The 27,307-nt window shown below is 32.0% G+C and overlaps 1 protein-coding gene across 1 annotated transcript; it reads right to left on the minus strand.

The window, feature by feature from the left end:
• Window positions 1–4,180: 4,180 nt before the first annotated feature.
• LOC106113506 (membrane-associated progesterone receptor component 1-like) lies at window positions 4,181–8,767 on the minus strand. The gene is given in 3 exon segments (NM_001312754.1): window positions 4,181–4,375; window positions 5,232–5,381; window positions 8,451–8,767. Coding segments are annotated over 3 exon segments (534 nt in total). The 5' UTR covers window positions 8,743–8,767; the 3' UTR covers window positions 4,181–4,283.
• Between the last annotated feature and the right edge of the window lie 18,540 nt (window positions 8,768–27,307).

The following is a 27,307-nucleotide window of genomic DNA, read 5'->3' on the forward strand; positions in this document are numbered from 1 at the left end:
TATTGCCTACAAATAGCTGTAGAAAAACCATCCTAGATTAGAAACATTCAAAAAGAAAATAGCGGTTGGGCAAATAAATATAATATTTACTTATTCTATTTGTCAGTGTTTGTAAAAACAGTAATTCAAGAACAAGGACAAAATGTCTGTCAACATTCATTTGCATAGTATTCTTGTGACAAATTGTGGCGAAAGCACTCCCGAATAATTAGCTACAAAAATAACGAAACAAACAGGAAAATGGTAAGCGTAGAATAAACAATGAATTTTAAATAGATCCTATGAATGAGGTTTTTTTTTGTAAATTTTGGAAATATGTTGTATGTGTCCTTTTGGAAGAGACAACTGTTTTCCACAGGGATTGAGATGGATAGGAAACATGCCTTTCTTTTCATCTTTTGGTCTGTTAATTTGTGTAAGTTACTTGTACGGAGTGGATCCGACTCGAAGGACCAAGATGTTCAGAGTGCGTACATGTAAAATAACGCTGATTTTTTCTCCGAAACTATGGATAGTTAAATGGTAGTGAGAACACACGGTATAATTCCCGTAACATTACGTGAACTGATTTGAGTTCCGAACGCGTGTTATAAATGTGTATAATGCTGATGTGATGAAAACATGTTTTGTCCGGTGTTTACACTACAATAAACATCTAACATTCGGTAAAAGCTGAATTTTATAGGCTAATTTTATATTCAATTGCTAACGAGAGTTCAAGTCTCAGATTGCAGCTGTTCATTTATTTACATGACGACATTTTCCTCGCTGCAATAACTTTAATTAATTACAAACTTAGTCAATATCACAGATCAGTTTTGCAGGTAACAGTTTGAGAGAAGCAAATACAGCGCACTAACAAAGTCTTTGCTAAGTTTTGCTGCAACTAGGTTCTGAATTGGGGCATTTATCTTAACTAAGAATACTAAATTTTACTTCAATTCATTTGATAATTTCAATTTGTCACTTTTGGAAGTTTATAAACTGTGCGGTTAGACAAAATGCATTCGCTTCGAGGCGATTCCACAGTGAACTTCAAAAATGTATAGAATTGACAATAACTTTCGATAAAACCCCTCTAATTTGGTATTTTCGTGTAAAGGTATAATATTGCTACACACATGCGATTCCTAGTTCTGATAAAAGTAATGGATCCTTCAAAAATATGGAAAGTTCCTGAAGGATGAATATCGTGATAATTTTGTTCTCAACGATATATGAAACGGCTTTGGAAAAATGAATATCGAAAATCAGTATTTTTTAGAAAAATTAATTCCATTGTTCTAGATCGTATCTATATAAAATAGGAGTATATTTGATACAAACACACACATAGATTGGGGTAGAGTATATGGTATTTTAATTGAAAATCTCTCAACTACTTGAAAAGCATAAAACATTGCTACACAGTTGGCTCTACAATATTCGATAAATCCATTCAGTGCAGTTAAAATCTATATGAATAGCGATACGTATTGAAATGGAATGAAGTAGGAAATACCGGGTACGCTTGAAATTTTATTCGGCTGCATTTCTAGTTGTACGTTTGGCCTAGTTATTTATATTAATGAGAGATTTTTTTCTATTTACAAAGATTAAAGATCGTACTTCCATATTACATGACGTTTCGAAAAGTCAGTAAAATAAAGTTTGTCCAAAGTAATATCCAAAAATCTTCATGTTTACTACAGTGATAGAGACAGCATGTAGAAGCGATCTGGGATATCATCAAATATGTTAAAAAGTAATAAATAATAGATTCATAAGGTGCTACTTTGTTTGAAATGGCAATTACCAAACCATCATAACCGATTTGAATTTGTTATGTTTTTCCAAATTTTATTCTTGAAAATATGCTGTCTTATTATTTATCTTATATATAAAACTCTCGTGTCACAATTTTCGTTCCCATACTCCTCCGAAACGACTTGACTGATTCTCATGAAATGTTGTGAGCATATTGAGTAGGTCTAAGAATCGGCCAACATCTACATATTTTTGATCCCGCGCGGACGGAGTCGCGGGCGACAGCTAGTCTACATATAAAATAAGGTTTACCGGTCGGCCCAGATATCCTCCTCCGGGAGCTACAAGCGATGGAATGGCAGAAGAAAGCGCAAGACAGGCAACTTTGACGATCTCTTGTGTCGTAGGCCAAAACCCACATTGGGTCGCTGCGCCAGCGGTCACTCCGCCAGTAAGTAAACTATGGTTGACAATTAACAAACTTTTGTATGGCAGCGAATATTAAAATTATTTTCTTTTTAATACCAGAGACAAATAAGGCTACGAGCATCGTGACGTAATTATCTGTGAAAGTAAAAAATGGACGAGAAACGTAGACGAAAGGTCAGACGATGAATTCGAAACGAATCTGGCAGAACAATACCTAAAACCTTTTTTCGCGACAAATTTGAGAATAGAAATATCTATAGAAGCAGACTTTTTGTTTCTTTTACCCTTTTTTTGTTTTTTTTTAGTAGAGATAATAAGGGATTTTTTTCGCAGGTCAGTCACACATATTATTATATTTAATTCTTTATTAATTACTAGTTTTATTTTATTGTGTAGATTACGATTTTGGAATTACAAAAATAACAGATCGTAGGAATTCAGAATACCTAATTTATTTTTATTAGATCTAAGGTGATGGCTCATTAATAACAATAAATCGTTTTTAATTTTAGATAAAAATCATAACGATGACATAAAGAAATAAATTTATTGGTTATCAATTACATTACAGATAGAAACTGTTTTGTTTCTTTACATGTTAGGATACTTGATAGTAGCGAAGTGAAACACAAATAAGTTTGTTGTTGAAATACAAATAAAAAGGTCAAAAACAAAATAATTTAACTAATTAATTTCGTCATATTCCGTATTAGTAAGGATATGTTTAATTTAAAACACTTGAAGATTCGTTCACTTTTTGTGATATCAATTTTTTTTATAAGCAGAAAAAAGCAATCTCAATTAAAACTTCGCTGTATAATTGTTATTGAAAATTCGAGTGGGAATTGCACGGAAATGTTTGATCATTTTTTCTATGTTATACGAGATATTCAAAAGAAAAAAAACAAACCCAAATATTCACATCAAGTGGGATGTAGTGAAGAGCACTTACCAATTTCATTCATTTGCAGATCTCGTGAGAGTAGACGTAGGCACTTTTATATTTTAGGTTCATAAGTACCAAACTTCATCTGCATCATTAAATATGGGGCAATTTGTTTACATTGTTTTATTGTTATAAATGCCGATATTTTCACTAGCAGACTAAAATTTAGAATGGTCATTTTCACTTTTATTTTATAGATATTATTGTAATAACTCTACATGATTTTTCCAGGTGTCCAGACATGAAGTATCCTAGCTAAATATTGCGGCTAATTGCCAAGCTCGAAGCCCTGTTGTCAGTTAATGTTTGGTCAGGACACACAAATGTTGTCACAGTTGTTTGCAATAGTAGACTAAAGACTATAGTAACATAATATGTATGGTATTTTCCTTATTTATTTCTTAAACTTTTATTAGTTAATATTTAATTTGCATATGTATATTTGTTGCTGTTTTTTATTTCACAGGCGCTGAGCAACTTTCAACAAAATATCGACGTGCGAGATATTGCATCGAAAGTTTCTATTCAATCGAAGCTAAAATATTTCGTGTTTCTAAGCGCAAGGAAACTGGTTCACTGGAATATTTTCCCCGTTCCAATTTATCGTGTAAAGAGCCGTTTGTATCAATTTGGAGTTACATGTTTTCCCAAAGTCCACGATTTCCCGATTGGAACATTATGCTTATTTGTTGACTACCTCCGAGATTTTCTCTTAGTTTAACTTGAAAACTTAAACTAACAGTTGTGATACGTGAATAATATAAGTTACTTTAAAAGTAAAATGGATTGCATGATGGCATTATTACCTTTAGAATAATAGTTTAAAGTAAAATTGTAAACATCTATATAGTGTTATCAATCATGTTATGTTAAGGAAAAACGTAGAAAAATCGGCACAACCTACGGTCCGATGTGAGCTTAGGTTTTAGAGGTATAGATCTAATTGGGATTTTCCGCAGATATCGCTCAGATAACTAAGAAGTGTTAATCCGTGAAGTACAATTATTTTTCGTCCTCAAACTTTCGATACTTGAGACATTACGAAATAAAATATTTAACTGTTAAAATATTACTTATAATTTAACTTTTTTTTTTACAAACACATTTTACAATGTCACACATTGCTCTAAGAATAATACTCAACGACTTAAGTTCAGTAAGACTACTGATCCTTCTTGTCTTCTGTTTCGTCATCACTGTATTTATTTGGTGTCTCTCCTGGCTTCAGCAGCCGACCAACGATGTCATATTTCTCTGCAAACATAAGAAATAAAAACATTAAAATGAATTTTGAAAATATTATATGTACTAACGCACGCCAGCGACTCTCCGCGCGGAGTTTTAAAAAATAAAAATTAATTAGTAGCCTATGTGTTGATCCGGATTATGTTCTATATGTATGCCAAATATCAACGAGATCCGTTCAACCGTTCGGGAGATACTTTGTAACAAACATACATCCATCTAAACATTCGCATTTATAATATTAGCAGATTTCTAGAGATTTGTAAAGTAACGTAGTAGTAGTGTGTATTATTGCAAACTAAACTATTAAAAACAATTAATCCAATAAATGAACACAATTGTTTGTTTTCGCTCTGGTTTTTGTTATTACAAAATGCCCTTTAATTTTTTCTTTGTTTATTTTACTGTTACTGAACGGTTATTTTTTCTTTTTTGTATTCTGACATTCAAGCGTACAAAGTAGTCATTCTTAAACAGGTTATGTTCAAACCGCTGGAAGCATAGCATATCTTGCATTAAAATATGGGAGAATAACTGAAAACAAGATATACTAGTATTAACAACTCGTCTTACGCCGGGGGCATTGGGTTACTGTCCGATCATTCACTTTTACTTTCATTGTAACGAGCAACTTATTTCTTCAATGGACTTCAATTTGTTTTTAGCAGTAATAGCAATCTTGTGGCATCGTGAATAGATTGAATATTTGTACATATTCTATAGCGTTGTAGTGAAGATAAGTGATGCTATATTACGGTAGGTTTCTACTGCACATGTTGGAAGTGAATTTTATCAATCTTATTTCTCAAATAAAGAAGAAAATTAATGAAAAATTAAATTTAAAAAGATGTTTTATTTCTCTTACCCCTGAATTGACCTTCCCATTCTGTTGCCGACGCAATCTCATCGGCATTGAGATCGCTGACGTCATCCCATTCTTTGTCTTCTGCAGACACTGAGCCCGTTGCTAGGCCACGTGTAGCATCCCTGCCAGCAAACGCCGAGTATGGACCACCTGAAGTTAACAAGGAAACACTTTTTTAATGACTTCGATAACAACAGCCATTAACCAACCAGTAAAACATATTAAAAAAAAAAATGATTAAATGTATGAAGTAATTGTTACCATATTGTAAATCTAGCTGTCGCCCACGACTCCGTCGCTCGCAATTAAAAAGTAACTAAATTAGTAGCCTATATGTTCTTCCAGAATATGTACTACATCAATGCAAAATTTCATCGAGATCTGTTCAGCCGTTTTGGAGATACCTTCAACCAAACACCCAGCCATCCATCCATCCATCTAAACATTCGCATTTTTAATATTTATGCATTGTGCTCATTGAGACATTTGTGTCAGTTATACAAATCAAATAATAAAAGAAGAAAATGAACAGTAACATTAACTGCATGGATTCATTTTTCTGGGTGGTCCAGTGACTATTCTGTTTGGAATTAAACTGCTTATAAAATTGCAAGAAGTTTTCCCAACACACTGAGATAATTCCGATTGAGTGATTTAAGATAATTCTTGGTGAAAATACTTGAAAAGAAAAATAATCTATGAATTTGTCTGTGATTAAAAACTTAAGCAACAAAAATGTTACTAATAGCAAGATTAATTTTATTTACTACTTTAATTAGTCACAATTAGGTTTATAAGCAAACGTGTTTATCAATTAGTAATATTGTTATCAGAATTTTCTTTATTTGCATGTCATTATTGCAAAGGTGAATAGATAGTGATAGGTACGTATTTAAGAAAGTTATATTTGTGTAAAGATCACAAATAACTGATTTTTTATGTTGAAGTAATATTGCGTCATATACGATAACTGAAAATATCACATACAGATAATAAAACACATGTTTCTCTCTAAATATCAGTATGAAATATATGTAATTCCTATTTAAACTTGTCAAATATCGAAAATCGAATTCGAGTGAGACCAAAACTCCGGTGGACAGATAGATTTAACAGAGACGAGAAGATTCTTTGTATAGCGTACTCGATGATCGTCGCTAGAGGCCGCAATGGAATTATTCAAAGTATACAAAAGACTCATTAAATTATAAGTACTGACGAATAATATAATTATTTTTAAAGACGTCTATTCAACCTCATAATAAATTGGCATCCCACTCATTCCCTTTGAGTAAACAGAGACAACAGTATATGTCAATGCAGTCGAAATTTACTGTTAATACAGGATAGATTTTTTGAACAAAAGATATTACAGTTATAAATTATTTCTTCTGTTTTTTATATCATAAAGTGGCAAACGAGCGAGCGGCCACCTGAAATCGCTGAAATAACGAAGTGACCGTTGCCCATAGCCAAACGCAATTGCATATGCGCTGCCTACCTTTAATCGACGGAGGAGAGGATGCACAGAAATAATATTTTCCTTTCCCATGCATCCTCTCATCCGAAAAGTCCACTTCCACTTCCCATCCTTTCCTTATAATGAAAAGGCTGGAAAGTGAAAAAGGACTAAATTAGGCCTCCGGGACGCACACTCATCAGACGAAACGCGGAATTGCTTCCACTTCACGCCTGTCTTCTGTGTGGTCGTGGTATTTCAGCGGGCGAGCCGGGACAATTCGTGCGAAGATGTTAAAGCGGGCTCTACCACTATAATAATGTTTGTATTGTGTTAAGTATCAATTAGATTTTCATTGTGTTACAATTTCATATATTACGTGGTATCTTTAGCTGTTTCAATTTGCTTTGATTCTGATAACTGAGTATTGTCTGAGTGTTTGTGAATAAATCATTCGCATATGAATTCTAAACAACGGTTGACTTTGGACCTCGTACGACACAAGGTCGCATGCGCCGTCTATCAATGTTATTTGCAATTTTATTTTGACTTTATATTGCTTATTACTAGTACTCGCACATTGGACTAAATTCAACCATAATTCATAATCAAATATTTTTTTTATTTGGGATTACTTTATACGCAATTCTTTTCGGCAACTTTACCTGTGTCAAATTCTCGTTCATCCGTTCGTGGAATTTCCATAAAAAGAGGTAAAAAATTTCGCTTCTCGTATTAATGTGTAGATGATATTATGTTTATCATTTTAATATCTCTTATAGTTAGTTATACAGGATGTCCTTGTTATTTAGGTCGAGTCCGGAGTAACATCAGATGGTTACTATGCCAACAAATGGCAAAGTTCTCCATGTCGCTGGCACTTTCTGTATGGTTTTGACGAATTAAAAACCTTAATGCAGTTGTTTATAAACATAATTTATTTAAGAGTTTTAGTTAAATCTTGAATCTGATTTCACGAACTTCATCTACGTTTATTTTTGTTACTTTTTACCTAAACGCGAGAATTTTGTCATTTAAAATGTATATAAACTTATTAGAAATATTAAGCTTCATTTTATTGTGTCTATAACCATCATCATAAAACAATTTAATGAGCTGAGATAGAATTATAACGTTGTTTCTATCTGGCAAATGACTTGCAAGTATGCTAGCCGGCATTTTTTCCTGTCAGCATTACATTACTTCTTTAACAGCACTTTTATGTATTACAGATTATGTTAATCATACAATGTATACTTAAATATGCATAGAATAGTTCTTGATCGTTAGAATCAGTGTAGTAAGACATGTTACCGTTATGATGTAGATAACGTTACAATGTTGCGCAATATCTGATGTTTTGGCAGTTAACTAGGCTATGGAATGCCCAAATCAACGTAATATAAGACGGTTTAATTAGGATCAAGAATTTTCTAATTTTTTAGTCTTAGCTATGTTGTTTATAGTCGCCATGTTTGTAAGCAGAAAGCATAAAAACCGGTTATAAACGTGCCGGTCTTATGTCGCTGTCATTGACACGAAATTTAATATTAGTGCATATTAATATGAACGAATGTGTTTATGTTTAACTAAAAACATGTGTGTAAACTAAGTGAAATTGAAAATTATAAAAGCAAATTTCCTTTCGTTAAAAAGAAACAACGATGGCGCGTACTCGATAGCGTTACCTACTACGATAACATTATCGCGTAATGATGTTGAAGTGGAATGAAGTGAATGAAACGACGGAGAATATTTACCTGGCCCATAAAATCTTTTTCCTCTTGTTACGTCAAAAATCACACCATTTACAGCCAAAAGCACTCTTCCATCAGGTCCCGTTCCGTCATATTTCTTTAATTCAGCCGTAGTTAAATCTTTACGAAGTTTTTTCATACGCTGCGGTGGCGGGGCCGGTGTGTCGTCCTCTGATTGGAAATGAGACTTTAAAATCTTGTAGATAAGGTACAAAATAACACCGACTAACACTAAGTTAAGCGGGCTCGTTAATTCGTCCCAAAAAGTAGAAGGGGCCTCTTCTTTGCTCGTCATTTTGAACGCGTCCACTGCGCACGAGATGTCGGAATAAACTGAATAGTTTTATCATGTACGCTCAAAGTATAAAGTCAACACGTATCGTCTATTTATTATTGATGTTAAAGCGATTGTACTGTCATCGGCCACAGATAGTCTCTGATAATTGAAAGTAATTGTTCACTTTTTACTTAAGTTCAAGTACATTTTTAAGAGTAATTTGTGCAGTACTACAACTGTATTTGTTAGTAAATAGTGTAAAAATTGCTTTTCCAATGAATTGCTTGGTTCGTGGCGCTATAATTTAAGTTTATTAATTTTACGTAATTCATTCTTACAAGTTTAATATAAATCAAGTCATTGCGACATTAAAATTTGTATGATGCTACTATTATAATAAAATGTAATCATTCATGACGCATATTATTTTAAAATTAGTTATTTCCTTAGAAGTTTAAACACACAAATATTCATATTATTAATAATCATATAATAGTCATTTAAATGTAAAAGAAATCAATTTTTAGATAATATTGAGTAATTTATAAACTTATAATTCACAGACTTAAAAATTTCTCAGTTAAAATGCTTTAATACAAACATCGTTATTGTAGTCACTACAGAATAACTGAAGCCTCGTATAAAAAGTCTTTATATCGGCCTCGGTCTCATCATCTGAAAATAAAAAAAAAACATATTTTTTTGTCTCTATAATTAAGTGGCAAACGAGCAAGCGACCGCTGCCCATTTATGTCCACAATTGCAGATGCGTTATTTACCTTTAAACGACGAAGGAGGGGACGGACAGAAAGGGGATATATCCCCTTCCTGTGCGTCCCAATCCACTTCCCTTCCCTTTCCCACTTTTTTATAAAATACAAGGAAGGGAACATGAATTAGAATTACTCTTCCGGTACGTTCACTCATCAGACGAAACGCAGTATTACTTCTAAGTGGTCGTAGTATTGTACCGGTGAATTCGTGCAACAGATGTTGTTGGCGTCTACCACTGTTAATATATTAGAAATTAAAAAAATAATAATTAATTGACATTTTATACTTCAAAGTTTAAACTAATCAGCTAAGTGTATGGTCGCAAATACACAGTACAATATAGGGACATAAATTATATACCTACAATCATATATACATGAAAAACATTACTCTCCTGTCAGTTGATTGAAAACAACCAAATACATAATTTGACACTTTATTTAAATGTAAATATATACCGTGCTGAATGGAAAATAACATGATCGTATTTTATATTCGGGTTCGATTTCATACATAAACTGCCTACAAAATCCTTTGAAACGAACTAAAATACGAAATCTTAATAATATTAAGTATGTATTATTCCCGTCGCTATTGACGCACGAGAATGAACAATTCAAAAGAATACTGTTATGGAAATTTCGACCGCATTGAAATTCAAATTTCAAGTTTTTGATAACAACACCCTGTATTATCATATCCTCCTGGAGGCCGCAACGATATTGGTACATCTGAAACGTGTCTGTCTACCGAATTCATAGTTAATGCTCACTTAAACAGTTTTTTAGTGTACAAGACATCCAGAGACTATCACAAATGAGCGTGCAAGCAGGGATTTGGTGCCGACTCATCGATTCAGTCTGCACGAAGTTTATGATACTAGCTATCGCTCGCGACTCTGTCCGCGCGGGATTAAAAACAGACAGTAGCCGATTTTCAGAACTTCTGAATATGCATAAAAATGACATAAAATCAGTCAAGCCGTCCCAGAGGAGTATGGTAATTAATATTGTGACACGAGAATTTTATTTAGAAGATAAAAATACATTCAATGAAGGGTTATCTATTGTTTTTGGAATATATTTTTAATAATTAGAATTATATTCTAATGATACAAATGATTTCTAGTAAGAATTAAATTATGATTACTAATTTTAGTAACTTTATCAATGTATGTCGGTCAAGAGATTATTCTTTCAAGTTTTTTTTACTACTTAATTTAAAATATATGGCACTCTTAACTTATCACTAAAATGTTTTGCTACAAAATTGAGTTTTAACACGATAAGTTTTTTCTACAGTTACATATAAAACATGAAATTATCGCATGTCTAGACGTCTGAATGAACAAATTTAAAAGCTTGTACCACATAAAATTTTGTAATTCATCGTGACGAACTAGAGACTTTGGTACTTTACTTATATTATTAAAAATTGGTAACCAAACTTAAGTTTTAACCTAGATATTAAAATGAACTTAGTAAAGTTGTCTTCGACGTTTCGGCTACTGTTTCTTTGTCCCAGAACCCCCAAGTGGCTCAAAGATGATAATTTTTTGTTTGGAAATGACTCGTCCTGATTTTTATGATTTGAGTTAAGTTATTCTAAGTTTACTCTACGTGTATATACAACACTGAAACAACTTTAATACAGATTGTCGTCACTCCTATAATTTCTTGAATAAAATAACAGAAAAAACCTTCATTGTGTACAGAAAACATTAAAATTATAATTATTGTTTGTGCTATTTGAAAATGGAAGGAAGAATCTGTTTCTTATCGCTTATCTATATAGCTTATGAAAAGTTGCAATTAATGGGGTAAACAGTAACGGTACTGTTTTTTTTACTCTTTTTGTCTTTCAATTTAAATGACATAAAATTTAAAAGTAAACGTAAATATTTTACTATTTGATGATTTTTATTAACACGACTTTCTTTTATATATATATATAGATTTTAAGTTTATATCATAGCATAGAATGCTATAGTTTTAAATCATTTAAATACAACTTGATAGTACATTAAAAACCTTTTTTCCAAAATGCTAATACGGAAATGATAATATTCATATTAATGAGATATAAAATGTACCAATTTAAAAATGCGAAACATTTAAGTTATCTAAACGTGATTGATAAGGTGTTTTTAGAAAAAATAACATAATCATCATTATAAGTGAAAATTATAATTGTTTAAAAAATAGGTACATTTAAGTTACCAATTCATGCTGATGAATGTATTATATAATTTTATCTTATAATCTTTTTCTTTAAAATCATGATAAAATGTAAGAACAATAAATATATTAGGAGACAGCGGCGGCCATTTTGAATTATATGCACATTTTAGTAATTAGTGTCAACAACTTTGAGTTGCCTAAAGTTTGGGTGGTTCAATTTTTCCACAAACGTGTGAAAATGTATCTCTATAGCGGTTGTATAGATACCGCTGAAATTTCGTATAGATGCAGATTATAGTCTGGAAGAACACATAGGCTATTAGTTAAGTTTTTTTTAATAATGCGCTGACGGAGTCGCAGGCAACCGCTAGTTTTAGGTATAGTTTTTGAATCTATTACTATATACGAAAAGTCAAATCACTGTCTATATTATTTGTACTTTAAATATTGCAAAAGACGCGTTGAATCGACACGTGCTGTAAATTCTTATAAATTTTTATTTATATGAATTCTAGGTAATTTGCATCATACAAAGTGTTACATTTCACCTTTGATACTATTTTTATAACATTGTTGTCAGGCGCTCATGTTGCAATATGCGCATTTATATATATTTGTAAACAAGTATTTGAATGTGAAATCAAATTTATAAAGTTACTAGCTGTCGCCCGTGACTCCGTTCTATATGTATATCAAATTTAGTCGAGATCCGTTCAGCTGTTCTGGAGATATCTTCAAACAACAACCATCCATCTAAACATTCGTATTTATAATATTATAATAGTAAGAAGTAAGATTATATTTCTTTAGTCGATGTAAGCATATAAAAAGAACTAGTGAAATTAAAAGAACGAAGTCTCCTAAAGTGTAGTATTCTGCTACTTGACTACAAATTTCTCAGAGATTTGTTTTTGATTGATTCACGACAGTAATCTTACTAATATTATAAATGCGAAAGTTTGGATTGATGCATGTTTGTTAGAAGGTATCACTGGAACCGCTTAACGGATATTCATTAAATTTGGCACAGATGTAAAACATAGTCTGGAAGAACACATAGGCTACTTATTTCGTTTTTTCTTTTTTAACTCCGCGCTATCGGAGTCGCGGACAACAGCCAGTATTTTACATATGTACTAAATGTATGATCTGAGTTTTAAATGTTTGTAATTTATGGAATAGCAGTTTTACAAATCCATTGCAATTATGCAACAATAGAAAAGCTTTTCGGTTTACAATTTAAATACAGTTGACGAATTAAAATGGATACTTTTCTGTTCACAATTCTAGCTGCATTGTTAAATGTCGGGGTGCATTAAAACACGGATTTTAAATTTAACTTCAACTTCGCAATTCGTGTTCCAACTAAGACTACTTAGTTCGTAATTATTGCAGTATTCTTGAATTTAACTGTATTAGTTAAGTTTACAAATTTCTTTCAGTCAAGTTGTTCTTTTACCTTTATTATTAGTTGTTTTATTATTCTCATGATGTATTTACAAAATAGTTATTTGTTTTATGTAAATTGTTTTTTTTTACTTTAACATATTAAACTAGCTGTCGCCCGCGACTCCGTCCGCGTGGATATATAAAAAAACTTAATTAGTGTAGCCCACTCATCCATCTATCCACATCACATCTATCTAAACATTCGCATTTATAATATTAGTAAATTAAAGCAGCTTTTCAAACCATAAATTCGAAAAAAAATGATAAATAGTATCCTATGTCCGTCTCCTGGCTCTAAGCTACCTCACCAATTTTCAGCCATATAGGTAAAGCCGTTCTTGATTTATTTATAAATAGTGTAACTAACACGACTTTCTTTTATATATATATATATATTCTTTTATATATATATTTACTAAATCACATTTCTTATTACAAACTAAATCACACATTAATTATGTTCACTAAATCCGTTTATTCATCGCCATTGCAAAGTAAAATAGAGTTGGAAGTGACAAATGAAACTTTAACAATACATTGAAAATGTGAGTCTACTCAAGAAATACGTCCCGACGAGTAATCGTCCAACTTACAGAACTGTTTGCATAAGAAGCAGCTAGAATGCGGAATAACTGTCTCTAAGAATGCAAAGACTATTAAGATGTACTGTATAATGGTATAAGTATTTTGCACGTTATAGCGTTTTACTAACATTGATATTATTTTATAATTCTTTGCTTCAAATAACAAAATTTCATGGGATAACAATATACATCCACTGTAGGATTTGAGCCTACCCATTCTTATCCATCCATCTATATGGCCCAGTGGTTCATTCCTGGATGTCAGCAGGCTTGAAGGCTACGTCCAGCTTTCCATAGGGTGCATACGCCGGCCTTAAATCTACGCTTAGACTTTTTTATTGCCTTGACGATTTTTTCTTCAAAACATTTCATTCTTTTCTATACAGAATAGACTTTATAACTTCCAGATTAAAATCACAATGAAATTAATACGTAATTAAATTGATATGGAAGACATTGTTGAGAGGCAGCTCGATGTGTTCTTATATTAAATTCTTGAGAGGAAACCGCCAAGTCCCGTTGAAACGTACAATGGAATTAATTAAGTGAAATTAAAAGAACAAGGAATCAAATTGAAATGCTATGTAATTTACTCTACAAAGATTGGAGGAGGATGCGTTTAAATGTATTTAATTTTGTATATTATGAAATTAAATGAAAAATGAAGTTGAGATGTAGAAAACATAGTTTTTCGTAATTTACATATTATCATTTGTCATTAAAATCTCTTTGTAATGTTAAATATGTTTACTTAGAACATTTGAGTACTTATACTAAAGTGTTCTTTCCATTTTCTGTAGTTCAGTGTTACCGATCTAAATCTGTTTTATTTCCGAGTTTCGCGAATAGGAAAAAATACTAGACGTATTTTTGTACTATTGTATAAAATTAGCTGGTAAAGAAATTATAAAGAATGATCCTTAATATACCTTCTCCAAAGGAAGAATATATTTCTTTGATAGTTAAGAAGCTCAATAATTTGCCCGCGGGATACAAGTGCTCTTCTCGAATACTCAATTACATCTTGCTTTAAGTCTCACCGTACATTTTACTTTATTTAAATTTTTCATTGTAAATTCTAAAAGGAAGTGCATTTTATAAAATTGGAAGTTCTTAATAAAGATATTAACGTTGATTCAGTACTTATTACGCTATAATGAGAATAATAGATGGATAACTAGTTTCGGTATAATTTGGAATATTTTTAAACGATTCACAATTTTTAGCATCAATGTAGGACATTAACAAAGTCGTAACTATCACGTTTATTTCGTACAATTTACCCTATTATCCATGTAAACATATTATAATATTAATATTAAAAGAGAGGTTTAGCGAATATTTAAACACCCTATGTACCTAACATATGATTTTTGGAATTATTAATTTGAACAAGTCATTTTATTGTACCTTTACATTTTCTAATAGTCATCTTTTGACTTGACTTACGTTGTTAATGAAATAAAACAATTGCGATTCAGGTTTTCCTGTTAATTCAATAATTTATACAAAAAAGTAATATTCAAAGAAACCTTGAAGATATTCATACCTTCATTTATCTCTGACAAGGATCTGTTAGGCGCCTCAGCTGCGGCCAATTGCCACTTCAACTTCTTACACTCATTACAAACATTTAGTCAACAATATCTGACGGTTTGCAACTGATGCAAAGAAAAATTATGAAAATTACTTTCTTACTTAGAAGTTTTCTCATTTCTTTATCACAATTTTTAAAGTGAATTGTAATCTTTGTCTTAGTTTTGACTTGCTACTATGGAAGGAAGGAACTTCTGTAAATGTATTTAGATGCATAATTTCATAATATAGTTCTATAATTAGAAGCTGATGTTAGATATTTTATCACATTCGAATATTGTTTGTCATTGCGTCATATGATACGAATTTATTTACGAGACTCCTGTAAAAAAATATTAGCAATTTCTTGTTCCTACTTATTGGGTACATTTTTATTAAATAGCCTACTATCAGAAAATAAATTTTATAGATTTAACGTAGAAAGCCACGTCTTCATGTTAAATTGTTAGTACAAATAAAATGGTTTGATATCGTTATTATATATGCGCTACGATATGATATTTAAGCTCATTGAACATGCTGGTAAGATCCTCCAAGGATTTTGTCACTGGCTCCGACGTCAGCGAATCGAAGGTGAGTGATGTATTTGTTATTAATGTTTACTCCTTATCGTTTCCAGTTCAGTAGTTTGAAAACATCACCCAAAGCAATGGTCTCGAGTGTTGAAGATAAAGAATATACATATATTTATAATATTTTATTTAGTTCCTAAGTAGGTATTATATATATTAAAGAAGATATTAATGAATTCACTGATATTTCTTAACGCAAATCCTAAAGATTTGAAATTCTACACAAAGATTATTGTTGTTAATTAAAACAATAATGTTAGCACATAAACTTATTTATTTTATTTTTATCTTATTTTTTTTCTTTGAGACATTAGGCCAAATCATTTTTATTTTTAATTTTCATAAATTTAAATAGTGTTTACAAGAGTAAAATTTAAAAAAGAAATACAGCATACATTTGTATGTAAAATTAACTCGCTCCGGCTAAGTATTTCTTTGTCTTGGTTTAAATTTATTTACTTTTCGTAGACGTTTATTTGCTTGTGTAAGTTACAGAGCAGCGTTGGAAAATAAACAGACGTGGTATCTGAATGAGACGACGAAACATGTTTTGGGTTGTCTTTATTTATGTAACATAAGTAACATTATTTTAATTTCCAACATATTATTAGTTTACATAAATGAGAACTCGAGGCAAAGGAAATAAATATAAAATATCTTATACATGGTGTTGTGTAATTGTTACCCAATGACATCTGCAAAAATATTAACTTACTAATATTATAAACGCGTATTCTTAAGTGGACTGATGGATGTTTGTTCGAAGGTTTCTCCGGGACGGCTCAACGGATCTCGATTAAATTTAGCACAGGTGTAGAACATAGTCTGGAAGAACTCATAGTCTACTTATAAAGTTTTTTTTTTAATACCGCGCTAACGGAGTCGCGGGCGACAGCTAGTGTGTAATAAATTCCTTTCTCGAAAATCTATCGTTTCATAGACTAACGACATTATACCTCTAGGGTATCATTAATACAGAAATGTTTGAATTTAAATAATATCACAATAGTTGTAAGGCAAAACGTTCAAATTGAATTTGCAATAGTTCTCTAGAGTCGAGTTGAGAGTTAACTAAATTTTGACAGGCGAACGCGACACTGTTTCCCTAAGGGGTAATTACTGTCTGCAAGTTAAACTTGAATAGGAATTAAATGTGACCATTTGTTCCGGTCTTATAGAAGAACAGCTATACGTTACAATTAATACAACAAAACCTTTTGTATTCAATCAAGCTTAGTTTCAAATACTGTATACTATCAGCTCTTACTCCTGTAATGTTACGTGTGGCCTTCAAAGATCTAAGTAAGGTAAGAATGAGGTAGTATTCATTGGTTTTAAATGTATTTATTCCTAGCATAAGGAATCCAATCCAAATACTCTTCTATTTGATGCGAAATGTGTCACAGAAAATAATTCTTCTAAGAGGCTTGCAGATTGGTTATCTGTAGTAATTTTTGGACTTACTTCTACTTGTTACTACACATTCATATTCATTCGTGTAATTTGTATGTATGTATGTTTGTATGTTGTCTGCATAAATAACATAGCTTGTAACTGTAAACATTTCGTTTACATCAACGCGAGTTGCAAAAAGAATAATGTAATGAAGTGTACATGATAAACGCTGTTTAATAATAAAGTGTAGAAAGAGTTCAAGGGCCTCAGTAGCTCCTTAGGTTATTGACCTTGACTTATACTTTATTAAAATAAAGGGTGTTACATATGTCTTATACATAAGTGAAATGTTGATTATTTTACACAAACACGATCTTACCCTAGAACTTCAATGCAGTGACATTTGTATTAATACACATCCTTTTTATTCTCTTTGACTAAATACTAAATTATGTAAGCATACAAATGTCACTACAGTGAAGAAACACAGTTATGCATTCATATCCAATTCACAGACGAAGAATTAAATTTGCTTCCCATTTAGAATCTAATATGATAAAGGAAACTGTCAGAGGCTAAATGTAGTAGACATAGACTAAACCTTAACCATAAAAAACGTAGACAGTTTCGAGTACAAGCTTAAAATAAAAATGAAAATGACACCAATAAATGACATTACGATAAATCGAGATTATTGAAATATTTTTATGTGTATGCTTCCAAAATACGATCTTGACAAATAAATAACAAAGTATGTACTCGTGTATGTATAGAGTAGAGATATGAAGTAGAGTAGTTCTTAGAAACAAAATCTTAGAAGAAATATTGCAGAATTATTCAAACTTTCGTGAGACATTATACTAAACTGATATATAAACACGTATATACGTGAGTGTTTAGCCGTGTTTATATATCAGTTTAATATTGCAGAATCATTAAATGTAACGCTGGAAATTGTTCTGTTTTGAGCTCATCGTTTTCAAAGTTGTGATTTATTAAGAAGTCGACGTTTTTGACATTAAATATTCAAGTTTTGAGCCATCCACTCGTGCAAGGAAATGAAGGTTTGACTTTAATAAAATATAAATGAGGTTCGCAGGTCAAGGATTCCGGTTGTAATTTTATACAACGAATGTTCTATACTATAGTTTAATTATATGATTACCGCTGTATCGGTATCACATCATATTTGTAATACACTAGCTGTCGCGAGCGGCTTTGTCCGCGTTAGTAGTCTACCGAGATACGTTCCGGAGATACCGTCTAACAAACATCCATCCATCTAAACATTCATATTTAAAATATTAGTAAGATTAACGATAAATACAATTTTTATCATAATTAATTGATTTTTTACTCCTCAATTAGGATAATATTTTGAATATAAAATATCTTGTTTTGATAATCTTCTATTTTTAAAAGCAAAATTATTTATACAAATACTTATTAAAACATTTGTTATAGAAGTTTTTTCCGCTGTAGCTTTTAGGATTTAATAAGGGTTTGCGGCATGACATAAAATATTCAGCCTTTACACCCACGATTTGAAAGGCTAAGCAAGTTTTTTATTATGCATCATTTATTGCTTAAGTTCATGGTTCAAGAATATGTCGAGTTATCCTAGACCTGGGTTCTCTAAATTATTTCTAGATAGAAGATACCTAAAACTTTGCGCGTTGTTTAAATCAAGGGAAAGATACGAGGTATTAAAAAAAATCTTTTCCTTTCAGGTCCATTTCGCGTTGATTTATCTGTTAGACATTTATCTGGCTGACCAACAGATAATATTTTTTTATGAATATAAACATAAAGAAACTAAGTAACTCAATGCTAAATAACACTCACCTATCGTATTGTGTATTATTTTTAATTATTATTTTTCAACTTTAAGTCTATAATATTTTTAATTTACAAAGCCTTTTTGAGATTAAAATTAATACGTACTGAGATATTGCTTTCATCACGTAAACTTAACATAAAAATCAAAAAAGAGATTTCGGAAAAATGCTTAGTCTACGTGACACCTTTATCGTTTGACTTAGTCCAATTTTTCATGCAGATCACCTATTTTTTACGAGCCCGAATCGATATTACATAAGCTACCATTGGTTGAGTACTCTACGGCATCCCCCTATCTACGATTTTACTTACGATTTATGGCCGTCCTTACATAAATTTAGTACTATGTGAACGAGAAAACCTGAAAAACTTTCGAATTAAGCCTGCTTTTTTTTTTCTTTATTGCCGCATAAAACGAATAAGTAATTTATTTAAGTGATTTAAAAACATGTTTAAATGATAGCTTGTGATAAGTTGTCAACCTCTCCAAAAAAATAGGCAATTTATTATGTTGTGATGTTTGCATATTTCAACGTATCAAAAGCAAAATGTACGTACACATTTTCACAAAGGTTAAGAGCTTTCGTTGAAAAGTTAAGTTACAGCGATTTAATGAAAATGCGCAATTCTCAAACCCAAGAGAAGGTGCAAGCTCGAGGGCTCCCGCGCTTTATACAGAATAATTGTCGTATTCGCCCGGAATTTTCCCTCTAAAATTTCCTTTCTTTGAAATAGCTGGTGTTGTGGATAACATACGGGCTTATTCAAATGGCGAACAAAGCGTAGTTTATCATTCATTTCTGAATGGATTTTTTTTTCAATTTGCCATTTTGATTAGTTTTTCGACGTAACTAAATTAGGTCACAACTTTTTCATCCAATAGTAGACAGATTAACGCGTTCTGTTCCACTAAAGTTTTTAGGTATGAATGTTAACTAGACAAGCAAATGGCACTAAAAAGGTTAAGCGTTTTTGGTCTTTGATTTTTATTTCATATACAGACAAAGTAATTGTTTTTTTTTATATCATAAGGTAGCAAACGAGCGAGCGGCCATCTGAAATCGTTGTAATAAAGTGACCGTTGCCCATAGACATTCGCAATTGCATATGCGTTGCCAACCTTTAATCGATGGAGGAGAGAATGCACAGAAAGAAAATATTTTCCCTTACCATGTATCTTCTCCTCCGGAAAGTCCACTTCCACTTCCCATACTTTTCTTATAAGAAAAAGGGTGGGAAGGGAAAGAGGACTAAATTAGACCACCGGGATGCACACTCATCAGACGAAACGCGGAATTGCTTCCACTTCACGCCTGTCTTCTGTGTGGTTGTGGTATTTCACCGAACGAGCCGGGCCAATTCGTGCGAAGACGTTAAAGCGGCCTCTACCACTGTCAAAACATTTGTGTTTATCGAAAATACATATCAAACCATGTAAATGTACTATAACTTAGTGCTGAGTTTATTTAACACTTGAAAGCTCTGGTGAATAATAAATCAATCGCTACTGTATTGTAGCGACGAAATTTGTGAAATATGGGAAAGATAAAGTCGAAACGGCTTACCGCTAATGCCGCGTGTAACCCTCTTCGCCCTTGTACCACGTCATAAATAGTGCTGAACTTTGATAACAGTTGGTGTAAAAAATATATTTTTACGGTCTACATAATGTGGAAATTTACTAAAAGTATTAGACGTGCCATTTAATAAATTACACATAGCAAATCCATCAGTAAGTATGTAGAAGAAGCGAGTAAGGTGTACTAGGATAGTACTAAAATCTGCAATATCTACTGACCCGTCTGCTTTACGGCCATGAGAATTTGTTTCTGTTTACGATATTGGTGACATATTTATTTGTGATCTACCGAATACTGTACAATGCATATAGTGAAGTCAACGTAACACAAAAATAACATCTTTCCGGATATAAATTTATTTCGTTTTAAAGTCATCGTTCTATATTTCTTTTGTAATTGATGAATATTAAATTTTGTTTGTAAGTAATGAAAATGTCGTGATTTTTGTCTGCTTCATACATCGTGACGTCGTTCACATCTGTTTTAATTATGATCATTAAGATCTGCCAAAACGACATTTGGGATGATTACGACATATGTAATAATAATAATGTGATTTGAAGCGTCGGTGGCTCAGAAGTTGCAGCGATTTACTTGTAATCTGCAGGTCTTGGGTTCGAATCTCGCCATGCACCAATGTGTTTTTCAATTTTCGGTTTAAATATATACATTAATCCGATGTTCTTAAGATGAAGGAAAACATCGTGATGCAACCTACACATGTTAGCGAATAAATTTCAATGATATGTGTGAATTCTCGGGAGAAAAGGCGGCGAAGCGGCTTGACACCCGTCACGTTCCGTCTCCCGAAAAGGCGAAAAGTGGATTATGGAGGTTCGTTTGGCCACATCAAATAGAGGTCCATGGACTCTGCCTACTCCTCCAGGTTACAAGCGTGAGTTGTGATTAATATGTCATCCTTTTCAATCTCTCTATAAAAGCTGCGATAGCGATATATTTTTGGACAGCTTTTTCGTTAGTGGAAACTCAATGTAATATGCATATTTGTACTTCATAAAAGCTTTAAATGACACTTTATTATGTTAGATACCGAGCTAGCCCACAGTTTTGTGTTCGCTGCACTGCTATAAGTAAAAAGCCAGTCCAAATACGTAGACCAAGTTAATGGCACGCTATTTAAACTTGGCAAAATGGCTTCCGAGTTAATCGTTGTCATTTACGTGAGCACCTTCATAATAGTCCAAAGTTCTGAACTCTCTTATTTTATTCCTGTCATTTGTGCAAAATTAAATTTCGGCCCTTTCTAGATTAAGTCTTTATGAATTTTTCTAAGTAATTATTAACAATTGACTTTTCCAAAGATTTTATTTATCGTCGTAAAAGAAAAGATAGTTTTTTCTTTCTTTCCGCATTTGAATAAAGTTGTAACAATTTAAAAAATATAACTTTTAACACAGAATAGAATTATAACTTTAATTCAACCGTTCTAAATAAGGATGTGCGAACAGACTGACAAAGAGACCAAAATGTTAAAAATTAATTCTTGTTCTAAGCGGCAAGATTTTCATGTTATATACAAGCACATAAATCTCATTTCTTCATTTATATACCGCAATAAAACAACTTAAAAACAAAGCATTTTATAACAACATTTTGCACAGATTTAAATATATACCTATTTTGTCTTGCGTAGTTTTCACCCGACGGAACAATCCATAAGATACCAGAATAAATTGTATTGCGCGAGCCTTTTCCGCCCCCATGTAGATTCTGAGTATTATCTCCGTCGAGATAATTTGGGTCAAATAAAATCAGAAAGGGCAAGATTCAGAATTGTTCAAAATTCTCCCTTGATTTTCTATCTCGCAAATTGATTGATCTTTTGTTAAAATATTCCATCGTCTATTGAGTTTTTGTAGACATCTTCTGTAAAGAGTATGTTGTGCGTTTAGAATTTGAACTGGTAAAAATTTATAAGTGTGCGGGAAGCTTAAAGTGAAGGTAGGTACGGTATTGTTAATATACATCTAAATGCGAACAATGTCAATCATTTTTATTAATTATTTACATCCTTATACATATATATACTTATAATACATAAACTCTTAAATCTATGATATAAAATAAAATTTAAAAAAAAAAAATCATAAATACATTACATCTAAATTACATTATGAAGTCAACATATTGCTATGTATATTCATTTGATACAAATATTCTTTTGTGACAAAATTTGACGCCTCTCTTAAATGAACGATTTATCAAATTCCTTGGCAAGATAAAAAACTTTTAAAACTTTAATTAGTTAAATATGACCTTGAATTCCTAATTTGTCTTCGTTATTTTTTAGGCTTGACTCTTAAAATTGGAAGCAAAACTTTGTTAGGTCATAAAATTGCTTCTGGTTAAACATTCGACCTTTTAATTTTTGAGGAGTAACGAAACTTTTGGACGTCCGCAATTGTTTTTACGTTTTAGAATTTATATCACTCACTAAATAATTTGTTTTTGTGTGAATATTAAATAAATTGTAAATCCGTGAATTAAATGGACAGATTTGTGGGTTCATAATATCTTGGTATGTTTCATAAATATAAAACATATCGTCATTCCTTACATTATCTTTGGAAAAAAGAAGATAACAATATGTTTAAGCCAGGTCTCTGAAACTCATGGTTGAAGAATACTTCAAATACTTGCTTAAAGTAACAATAGAAACATTAAAGAAGTTATTAAATACTCTTACAATTGAAGAACTTCCTGCCACATAAAACGTTTAAATCTGAATGGTGCTGTTAAATTAAGCAACTAGGTACAATTGTAATTTACCTTTTCGCCCATTACAAGTCAAGTTTCACGGCAATTATCCAGAGCGCTCTCTTGCCTTATAGTTTTAACCAAAACGCATTTTTATTTACTTAAACATAAACATTTTGAAAGTAAATCTCTTTTAAAATTATTGACGATTTGATTTTGGATGTGTTGTTTATGTTCGTCTAAACGGTCAAGGTCGTGGAAGAAAGCATAATATGGAAGTAAGGACCGTGCTTCGGTGATTTATGGTGTAGAATTCCATGTATATCAAAGAATGTATATTTAGAAACCGCTTCTACTTAGGGTCCTTCAAGAACCGAGCTTATCGCCATCTCAAAGGCCGGCAACGCAGCGGTTCCTCTGGTATTGCTGATGTCCATGGGCGTAGTTGAACACTTCGGTGTACCCGCTGCTCGTTTGCCCCCTTCTGTTATAAAAAAAAGAATCGAGATCCTTCGTTATATGTTCACAGTAAATAATTACTGTTATCTTCTTGAAATGTAACAAAAACTAAGAAAACATTAATCTACGTATAAAAGAACGAGTAATAATTAATCAGTAATTCGGTAGTAATTATAACTACTAAAAAATATTACGCTTATACAGGCGATAATATAATGAAAGATAGATCCTATTACTAACGTTACGCTATTACCGCATTGTCCTTGAGAGCTGAATTAGCGCAATCAATACTTAAGTGATGTACTCCTACGGTAACTAATAAAATGATATTAACACCCAAACATAACACATATAGAAAACAATTGAATACTTTATGTAATAAAAATTGCCATATATTTTATCAAATAAATATCAAATAAGTACGTCTCCACTGAGGGGCTAGGAGCTTACCTTAAGTTTGGGGTGACGAGGCCATAGTTAACCATACTGGCCCAGTGCGGGTTGGTTTACTTCACACATATCTGTAAATTTCGTCGCAGATATGTTCAGGTTGTACCCCGATGTTTTCCTTAACCTTAAGAACTTCGGATAAATGTACATATTTAAATCAAAAAATCGAAAAACACATTGGTACATGGCGGAATCGAACCCAGAACCTGCAGATTACAATTCAAGTGCTTAAATCCCTGAGCCACCGACACCCTATAACAATGTTAGCAGTCTTTAATTATGAAATGAATTCAGTTCTAATTGTCTGAATTAGTGCACTGTGTAGATATGTTTCGCAGAGCGTAGTTGCATTTAGAATAAAGTTGCATGAGTATGTTCTGCAAGACTCCAACTATCAAGTGACTTTGGCACACCGACTAGCTGTAAGTTCTTCATAAATGTTTGTTCTTCAATATCAAATGTATTATTAGAGAATAGTCGCATACAGGCCACACATTTTTACGTTATCATATTACTAGCTGTCGTCCGCGACGCCATCCGCGTGTTATTAAAAAAAAAAACTTAATAAGTAGTACGTGTTCTTTCAGGGTATGTTCTACATCTATGCCAAATTTCAACGAGATCCGTTCAGCCGTTCCGGAGATACTTTCAAACAAACATCCATCCATCTAAACATTCGCATTTATAATATTATTAAGATTATGACGCTATGACATTAATGTATGTCCTTTTACATAATTCTAATTTATCTAACCTTATAAACGAAGATAACTAGGTATTAGGTACCTAGACAATATTTAAAATTGAAAAATAAAATATTGCAATATTATATATCAAAACATTATTATTCTTAAATAATAACTAAGTTGAGAAATTTCATAAATGCCATAAAATAAAATTGAACTTGCAGCTACAATTTCATGGCCACGAAAGGGTATAAATGTTTTATAAAGCTTTTCGTATCTATTATAAGATTCTACCGTGTCTAGGTTCAATGCTTCATCGGTTTGAAATTCAGGTTGAATTATTTCCAGTTTATCACTTTTATATTGCTTTTATTTTTACAAAAACATGTTACCTTTGTCATTAACCGTCTTCAAAAGTGAGGAGGTTCTTAATTCGTCAGTATGTTTTTTTTTCAGCAGTGGTAACTCGTGGTTATATTTTGAATACAAAACACATGGAAAACATGTTATAATGCATGATATCATATCAATGTTTGTGTAAAATTAATAGACTACGAGTAAACTCGTAAGAAGTTATTAAACAGGAGACCCACATTAAGACTATATTATTACCATTATTTCAATTGTTTTATACCTCACTAGCTGTCGCCTGCGACTCCATCCGCGCGGAATTAGCCTATGTTTTCTGCCAGATTATGATCTATATCTGTGCTAAATTTCATGAAGTCCCGTTCAGCCGTTCTGCAAGTATGTACCTTTGAACAGTCATCCAACCATCCATCCAAACACATTCGCATTTATAGTATAATTAAGATAGAGATGTAACTATAAATTTACATAACGTATTAACAACATACAACATACATAATAATATTAACATGTTTGTGCTAATGTTTCACTAGTGGGAACTAATGATTTTTTCATATTTAAATACAACAAAACTAGTAAGAAACAACTAATGAGTGTACAAAGTTTATTAGATCCAACAAATCGTCTTAGTATAAAATTGATAAAGTCCAAATAAACTGTAATTAATGTTTCTACGACAAAGTACGTATATACAGCGTGCGTACCTTTAGCAATTTGTTTTTCTGTGTTCCGCAAAATATTGAACGGCTCAAAGCAATTAGCGAGGAATGCTTGCAAAAATCTCACGTTCATTTTATGAATCCACGCGAAAGCTGCTATTTTAATTAATTGCTGGCTTTATTATATGAAAACGAACACAAAATTGAGTTATTGTTATTCTTTTCCCTTTTTTTTAATTACATTGAGGGTTGTGTGAAATGAAAATATGTTATTTCAGTTCATATATAATTAAAAAAATCATAATATACTAGGGGACAAGTTGTAGTATTATTTCAAGATTTTAGTGTAAATAGTGTTATAAATCATAGGATTATAAGGTCAGGTGTTTTAATTACGAGGACAAACAGATCTCAAAATGTAAGAGAAAAAAGTTTACCTACCGAAAGTACTAAGTACAATTTCCCACACTTTCCTAACACACCATATTTAATGTAGCATCACCTTGGAACAGAAGTTGAGTAGACACTTTTACTGATCAACAAAAATCATAGTAATTTCCATTTACTTGTATTGTGTCAGGTCAATTAAAATGCTTGTCCTAATAAAACATTTGAGCGGTCACATGAAAATGTTTTCGTTTTCGAATGCTATTTGTCATCAGCGTCTGACAGCGTGACCGCTTTGAGTCGGAATAAAGTGGAAACGTGACCGCATAACCGGCCCCCCGGAGATAATGACGTCATTAAGAGGACGAGGCGGTAAGTAATGAAAGCTTTTGTCCCCTGTAGGTCAAAGTACTTGAATAATACCTGTGCCTGATTTTTTTCTCACCAATAAAAAAGCAAAAGTAAATTACAGGTGACGATTTTTTTTTACATTTTGTGTCTTTCCGTCTGTGCGGAATAAGCAGCTTGAATTCTTCCAGACTATGTTCTACGTGTGAGCAAATTTTTATCAAAATCCGTTAACCCCTTCTAGAGATACTTTAAAACAACACGTATCCCGCCAACCATCTAAACATTCGCAATTATGATATTAATAAGATTTTTGACATACATTTTTTTTGTTAAAAAAAATATTATCAGATTTTTTTTAAAATTTACTAATACTTCTTTTACCATTCCAAATAAGCTCTAAGCTTGTGCTAGGATAAGGTTTACGACAACAGTCGAATGGCGGGATTCGAACCCCCGACCTCGTGACCGGAAATCCGTACCCTTAACCATTAGGCTATTGACGCTTAAACTAATATTTAAACTAAAAATTCAGATT

This window comes from Papilio xuthus, unplaced genomic scaffold (genome assembly GCF_000836235.2).
Source record: "Papilio xuthus unplaced genomic scaffold, Pxut_1.1 DF828258.1, whole genome shotgun sequence".
Lineage (NCBI taxonomy): Eukaryota > Metazoa > Arthropoda > Insecta > Lepidoptera > Papilionidae > Papilio > Papilio xuthus.